Here is an 8384-nt window from a genome sequence, read left to right as displayed (position 1 = left end):
TACTTGCCAGCCAAAAACCGAAAAACTTTTCACCTCTATATCTCTGAAAGTGCTGAATAGAAAAAATTGAGACATGGCTCATTGTAAAGAACTCTCCATGGGGAATACAATATGTTAATGATGATATCATAGGTGCCTCCATTATGATGTCATAATTCGACAAGTACAAAACTTCATCCAATCAAGATGCAATTTCTTGAGCGCCATGTCGGCATAAACTGGTGGAGAAAAAAATACTGATGACGTCATTGGTCACGTGGTACGGCCGCCATCTTGGAAAAACGGAAAAACTTTGCACCTCGATATCTCCGAAAGTGCTGAATAGAAAAAATTGAGACATGGCTCATTGTAAAAAACTCTCCATGGGGAATAAAAGATGTTAATGATGATATCACAGGTGCCTCCATTATGACGTCATAATTCGGCAAGTACAAAACTTCATCCTTGAGCATAATCTTGGAATAAATTAGTTTAGAAAAAATAATAATAATAAAAAAGTACATTCCGTCAAGTCCTCGGTCTCTGACCGATTTTCTGGTTGTCTGTCTGTTTGTGCGCAATACTACATCTACATCGTTGCACAGAGCATCGCCAAACTTTACACACATATTTGCCTTGCCCTGGAATAGACTGTGCCCAATTATTTTTAACTCTCTAGGCCCAATGTCAAGCTCAAGGTCACCCAAAACGTGAAATCAGGGGGGTCGAGTTTCATTTAAAATACATTTCAAACCACTATAACTCTAAAAGTACAAGAGATATGCACACACTTACTGTTACTGACATAAAGGAAGTCACATACGACATTTCATTTGGCACCATGACCTTTGACCTTGAGTGACCTTGAAAGGTCAAACTCAAGGTCAAAAAATGTTTTTTTTTCACTAATAACTCTGTCAAACGTTATCTTATTCCCTTCTAACCAACACGCCTGAAAAAAAAGTACATTACGGCAAGTCCTCGGTCTCTGACCGATTTCTAGTTTGTCTGTTTGTTTGTCTGTTTGTCCGCACAGAATAAATATGATTTTCTCTGCAACCGTTGCTCCAATTAACAGGAAATTTTCACCATAGGTGCAACTCCACCTGTATAATTTTTAATGATAAATATGACGTCATAAGTCACGTGGTTCGGCCGCCATCTTTGAAAAATCGAAAAACTTTGCACCTCTATCTCGGAAAGCGCTGAATAGAAAAAATTGAGACATGGCTCATTGTAAAGAACTCTCCATGGGGAATAAAATATGTTAATGATGTCATAGGTACCTCCATTATGACGTCATAATTCGATAAGTACAAAACTTCATCCAATCTAGATGAAATTTCTTGAGCGCCATCTAGGGATAAATTAGTGGAGAAAAATTATAATAATGACGTCAACGGTTACGTGGTTCGGCCGCCATCTTGGAAAAACCGAAAAACTTTGCACCTCTTTATCTCCGAAAGCGCTGAATAGAAAAATTGAGACATGGCTCATTGTAAAGATCTCTCCATGTGGAATAAAATATGTTAATGATGATGTCATAGGTGCCTCCATTATGATGTCATAATTCGACAAGTACAAAACTTCATCCGATCAAGATGAAATTTCTTGAGCAACTTCTTCTTCTTCTATCTATCTATATATATTAAAAAGTTTTTGTTTGTTTGTTTGTTTGTTTGTTTGCCTGCATGCGCTAATCTCCTGAACGGTGAATGATAGGAGGAAACCTCTGAAACAAAAAATGTCGGGACGTGCCCCAGGAAGGTTATAGGCTAGGTGGCGAGGCCGGTCGAGGCCACCTCGGCCGGGCTGGGCCCATTTCGCAATTAAAAGCTGAGCTGAATTATAGTAGTCAATCTTCTACGGCTGTGAGTAAAAGCTGAATTATAGTAGTAAATTCATTCAAAAAGGACCCGGGTAACGCCGCGTGCATTCAGCTAGTCTAGGAATAAATTAGTTTAGAAAAAAAAATGATGATGACGTCATCGGTCACGTGGTTCGGTCGCCATATTTGTTTTAACACAAAAGCCTTAAAAAACACAGAAAATACACCCTGGCAAGGGTTTGCAATCTCTGATTGCTCTTTTTCTTGTTATGTATGCAATGTAATGTATGTGTGTAATGTATGTAATGTATTATATGTATTGTATTGTATGTATTTCAATTTATGTATTGTTTGTATTGTATGTATTTAATGCATGTTATGTATTGTATGTATGTATGTATTGTATGTATGTATTTCATGTATTGTATGTAATGCAATGTATGTAATGTATGTATGTACTGTATGTATGTAATGTATGTATTTTAATGTATGCAATGTATATAATGTAATGTAGCTTATCTATAAATGTATGTTTATTTGAAGGTAATTCAACAGTGACATGGGCATTTTTTTTCCAGAGCTGTTGTTGAAAGTTCAACTATTTCTCAAGGTATTCCCCTGCTGCACGTACACATCGTATTGATGTGGCTGTCAGCAATATCACGTCACTATATAGTATATACAATCTGGCCATTGATCTGATTGCTATTGTGGGCGGGAGGAGGGAACGGTGTATGGGGCCTGTGTGCTGGACACAACCAACAAACATCGGATATCTCCAGCCATAGCATGACAATGGCCAAGAGGGTGATAATAATTGAAACAACGAACCCTCACATACAATGCACACCTCTAATACAGGTAGGCTACCAGAACTGCATGGTGCAAGCCACAAGGTGTGAACAATAGGTAAGACATGCAAGCAATGCTAAATCATTCGAGTACACCCTCTGAAAATCATACGCATTATGTCTGCTCTTCACCACTCATTACAATCTCACTGCCCAACAATGTCATTCATTTCACATTCTCTTGCAAGCCACACCTGCTCACTCACAAATTACACAAACAGCTTGCTAATACCCATTAGCCATATATCATCCATAGAATTGAGACAGCAAATGGCGGCAACACCACCCCGCCGCAGAAAGTGCCTGAACAGGAAAGTGCGCACAGCCGTTCGTGCCCATCCAGATCATATTAGATCTTGCCAAATGTAAAGCCGGATTGAGCAGACGTTCGATGATGATGGCATGCTTTATAATAAAGCTCTTTTTCACTCCTTGGATTGGATAACCACTTGTCTAGAACATGGGTGCGACAAGAATATAAATACATAAGTCACCTGGCAAGGTGAGAATTAAGACCTGATCAAGTCAATGGGTCACGGATGAAATGCCACCTGTGATTGCATCTGCTCTTTCCTGTTCGTTGAAAATTTTGTAGATTCTTTTTGTAGAGAGAAAATTTTGGCTGTGCTTTTCTTTTTCTTTCCCAAAATAATATATATATATTATATATATATATATATATATATATATATATATATATATATATATATATATATATATATATGTATATATGTATATATATTGTTGTGGATTCGGGGTCGGCGCTTCCCTTACCAAGGGGGGGGGGGGTTAGTCCCCTTGTCTTTTAAGCTGGCCGTCCCCCGATCCTGGAAATTATAACGCTCCTCCGCGATCGAGATTGGCCAGGGTGATTGGTCAATGGAGTCCCAAATACCTGAGTGCCAATCCGACTGCAAAGCAGGGAGATAATTCCTGCTCGAACCATGGATATGATGGAAATTGCCGAGCGGTTTAGCAATCCGAAGCCCGAGCCATTAACCAAGAAGACTAAACCCGATCAAAGCGGTTCCTTTCGTGCCACAGGTACTCAATGGAGAAAAGACAAAGACGATCGGAATAGAGGAAACCAAAAGGTAAAGGGAAGAACAAATAAGATTTATTAATGATGTACAATAACCCAAAAAAGAGGAAACAAAAGGGGAAGAATGTACAAGAAGAGGAAGAAGCAGACACAGGGCAACCTTAACTATACAGTCTTACTTAACCCCAGGACAAAACAGACAAACTTACACGGGAGGGTAGTGGTAGGAGGAGAAGGTCCAGGCAGATGGTCGGGGAGGAAGGTCCAGGCAGATGGTAGGGCGTTGAGGTCCGGCTCCAGGTTCACTCGAGTCCGGCTCCGGGTGTTGACTCGTACCGCGGCAGCAGCGAGCGCGTACTGTTGGCACACGGTCGGACCTTATACGTGGCGGGGAGGGGGGGGGGGGTAGTACATCGCACGGCCGTATGCGCAGTTCAATACAATCGATGATGCAATCTCGCCCAACCTCCGCGCAGTCCGTGCCCTCTCTCTCCTCTCTCCTCCTGCGGTTCTCTCAACAACCGCACTTCTCTCCCTTCTGCGTGCCCTCTCTCTCTTCTCTCTCTTAGCACCTCCTCCTCTCAGCACTTCTCTCCCTTCTCGTGTAAAGGCACCGCGCGTGCGCTTATATAGCCTGCATAGAAATCAAGCCGCGCTTCATCGAGCCACGCCTATCAATGAGCTCACCTCAGCCCTGGTTGGCTCGCCGACAGGGCCACGCCTCGGTCTCGGCGCTCCGCCCCCTTCTTCTCCGGCTTGACCGCGTGTGTAATGGCGTTTGAATGCAGCGAACGCTGCTGGCAAGCAACGTAACACAATTTGGAGAGAGAGAGAGCAAAATGGACGGAATGGGGCCTATCTTATTTAATTAATGCAATGCAGATTCAACTATTGGGAACACAGCCTTGACTAAACACAGACTAAGGAAATAACTGAAAGGTTCCTATGGTGTCCTACATGTTGCTTGTGGACTAACTATGGGTGCAACCTTTTTAAATGGAGAGAATTATTTACAAGAATTATTATTTACAAGTGAGGGGTTCTCAAAACCGCAATATATATATATATATATATATATATATATTGTTATGAATTTGGTAGAGCAACATCTAGAGCTAGGTAGATCTGAATAGGTAGGTATTCGGCTGTCGTGACAGGGACTCTACATGTAATAAGTTCTTGATGTTTAGGCGTTTGTCGGGGTAAGATGTATGATTGTGGATCTACCTGGAGGTCCGAGTGTTAAATAGTGAGGGATTAAAGGTAACGCCCCTGTGAGTCTCACCTAGTAGTCAAACCTTTGTCCATTATGGCACTGCAAACCACATAAACATTAGTTAGGTCCTTAGCGCAACATTAAATAATTCCCTTTCCCTGACAATGACTTCGGAATAAATGGACAGGAAGCCAGGCCAAAAACACCGCCACAATGGGCCGCCACCGTTTACACCTCCAAGGCCTACAAACCTCGCCTGGCACGTGTTATAACACAAGGACCGCGGGGGTCGGTGAGCGAGAGTGGAGCATGCCGCAGAGGGCGTGGCCGGGGCGAGCCGGCGAGTTGGGAGGCTGTGATTGGCTGAGGAGTGCGCCAATGTGACGTCATCGGCGAGAGATATATGCGACGGTCGGACGCCATTTCGTGACACACGGCGACACACACGGCAGCACACGGAGTTCGGCGCAGTTCGTTGAACAGTTGGCACTGAACAAAGCAGTGAACAGTTGGCACTTGGCTGCCAGCACTCCCGCAGAGAGTCGAGTCGAGTGGCTATCAAAGGAGTCCTTCCTGTCCCTGGTCAAGTGGAGTTTGTGCCCGCGTTGGAGGTCGTCGACGCATGGTGCTTTTTGGTGCGTGGTGCTCGGCCTTGTGGGACTTGGAGCGAGGGACCTCGTGGTGTGCGATCGGGCCGAAAGGAGCGGTGTTGGACGGCCGCCACAAAGACGACGAAAGACAGATAAGCCCGCATCCGCGTACATTTTGAACGACGTGACGTATTATTTTCGTATTCATAATCTCCCTCGTATCGTGTTTGCTGTCAGTCGTGTGGGGACGTCCCGATCTAGGATATTAGATTTACCGGCGGGCTTTTTCACTGGCTTTACTTTTCCATAATAAATCCTTGTATTATTTTCTGTATATATCTGAACGCAGTTTTCCTGGGTGTTTCATTTTAATAGATAAGGCTGCGGAGCTTCGCTGTGTCCTCCATTCTGCGCGTTTAACTTTAAGTGTTTGATTTGGAATCCGCTATTGAGTTCTCGCCTCGGGAGTTAAAGTCTCGCAAATCGGCCATCCGTAACTGTGGTGTTAATCACGGTTACGTAACAAGTGGTGTCAGGAGTGTAGGATTTGAACCCGTTGGACAAATTTTTTTGTCCGCGGCGAGACATCGACACGGTCGGGCGTACATTGCGCCCGACGTTCGAACGCAAAATTTTTATTGGCGAGGCGGAGAAATTTAGTAATCAATCGGGCAAACGGAGCGCGATATCGCGTCTTCGTCAAATTTAAATTGTGTTTTTGGAATTGAAATAAATACGCGCGCGGGGAACGACCTTCCGAAAAGCGGATGTCAGAGGTCGACGAAATGGAAGTACGCAGCGAGGCCTCCGTCAGCGTCGGGAGTGAGCCGGAAAGAGGGGAATTTGATGTAGAGGTGAGCCTTGGAGCTTCCCTCGTCCCGAGCACCAACTTATGCCCCTCCCCTACCGGGGAGTCGGGAACAAATGGGACGGCCCCGATAGATTTCCAGACCATAGTAAATTTAATAAATGCTCAGAGGGCCGAGGGTGAGCGAAACCTTGCAGAAATTCGAGGAATGAAAAGTGGGCTGGAAAATAAAATGGAGTCCCAGGGGAAGGAATGTAGGGAAGGAATGAAGGGAATGAGTGATCGATTGGAGGAACAAATTGAAGGGATGGAAAATAAAATGAGTAAGGAGATGGGAGGAATGGAAAGAAAAATGGAGTCGCAGGGGAAGGAATGGAGGGAAGGACTGAAGGACATGAGTGACCAAATTAAAGGATTAAAAAGGGAAATGGCAATTGTGGTAAGTGTACAGGTGAGCGGAGAATGTGTACAGGTAGATGGGGAATGCCTGCAGGTAAACGTGGAGTGTCCACAGGTGAGCGGGGAAGGAAATTTGGAATGTGAGAGTTGTAATGGGGAATGTTTCCCACATTCTGGCCTGGTTGTTTATCGGGACCGTGTGGATGTCACAACACCCCAACCGGGGGATGAATTTGGAATTGTGCAGCACCAGGGCGGTGGTGCGGAGCAAGAGGAGGTAGAGTTTTTGGGGGTCCGTGCAATGGAGCCGGACCAGGTATTTATTGGGGATATTGATCAAAGCCTGGCGGGGCCAGGAATGATTTGTGGAAATGATGAGGATGAGGATGATTCGATACAGCGGCTGGAGACCTGTGACAGTCCCATGGAGGTAGAGCTTGTTCAGGCCCAAAGGAGCCTGGGTGATGAGGTGAGTTGGTCCGAGGAGGTGGTTGGAATGACCGAGGGGACGCTCACTGTACACTGCTATTTGGAAACAGAGGCTCCAAAATTGGACAACCAGTTGGGGGAGTGTGTTGGCTCCGGGCTGAATTTGGATCTTGGAGGATCGGGAGATAGAGCTTCTGGAGATTTGGTCCCTGTAGGGAATTTGGATCAACTGCAGGGAGGGGCAGAACAACCGGTGGTAGAGGTTGTTCCCTGCAGCTGCGGTTTGGCAGTGGGAATGAAAATTTGTAAAATAAAATTTAAAATAAAATTACAATGGGAAATTGATTTGGAGCAGCCATGGTGGGGATTGGTCCCCGGGCTGCGGGATTTGGACATGGAGAGGTCATGGGTGATGGCTTCGGGCAAAAGTTGCCCCTTTCAAAATTTGGGTATGCCGGCCAGCTGGGGGGCTGTGATGGCGAGATTTGGACGTGGGGTCCAGCCTTGGGTGTCGAGGTACGACCTGGGTCCCACGGGGGGTCTGGTGGAGTGTGGCGTCCCTTGTCCGTCGGGGCGCCATCCGAGCTGGTGGCTCGGGCCGGCAGGGTCACCGGACCCTGGTGGGGGTTAAGACCTCCAGGGAGGTCCGAGGTGGTTTCTCAAGCCTGGGATGGCAAATATTGAGGACCACTAGGGGGAGGTGTTGTGGGTCGCGCTTTGGTGGTGGCACCGCAGATGGCCAGCTTGGGCCTGATGTGGTGACCACCCGGGCATGCGGCCTGGCACTCTCCTCCAGGGACTCTGGGACAACCAGCATGTGGTGACCTGGCATGGTGGTTGGTCTATGGACGCGGGTCAAACCGAATGGACAGGGATGGAGATAGCCTGCCGGACAACCATAGGGGCATCTGTGGAACGTGATGGTGTGAGTGACCTTCCACAGATGCTCCGTTATGATTTATGGACTCTCGGGTTGGGAAGGGAGCCATGGGGATGTGAATCGGGAGATGTGTAACGAGCCGAGCATATGGGCCATGCTCGGCTGGCATGTGTATAGCAAAGCATCCTTCTTTGGTGAGGTTAGTGAAATGTGACAAATGTTTGGCATGGGTAATCTGTGGGTTAGATGCAAATTTAAGGGTGGATTTTGAAATGTCATGGTGGACACTGTACAGTGACGCCATTATTGATCCAGGTGTGTAGACCAAAGTGTTGGAGGCTGTGATAAAATTAATAAGGTAG

The 8384-nt window shown here is 45.8% G+C and overlaps 1 protein-coding gene across 1 annotated transcript; it reads left to right on the top strand.

Annotated features, from left to right (window-relative positions):
- The first annotated feature begins 6700 nt into the window (after positions 1–6700).
- On the top strand, positions 6701–7852 carry LOC144889790 (uncharacterized). Its single transcript, XM_078770991.1, has 2 exons — positions 6701–6765; positions 6808–7852. Exons 1-2 carry the CDS (start codon positions 6709–6711, stop codon positions 7771–7773), a joined length of 1023 nt encoding a protein of 340 aa, XP_078627117.1. The 5' UTR covers positions 6701–6708; the 3' UTR covers positions 7774–7852.
- Positions 7853–8384: the final 532 nt, after the last annotated feature.

Source organism: Myxine glutinosa, chromosome 1 (genome assembly GCF_964187855.1).
Source record: "Myxine glutinosa chromosome 1, kmMyxGlut1.1, whole genome shotgun sequence".
In the NCBI taxonomy this organism is placed as follows: Eukaryota; Metazoa; Chordata; class Myxini; order Myxiniformes; family Myxinidae; genus Myxine; species Myxine glutinosa.
The sequence above is the reverse complement of the archived record's forward strand: the minus strand, read 5'-3'. Positions and strand labels throughout refer to the sequence as shown.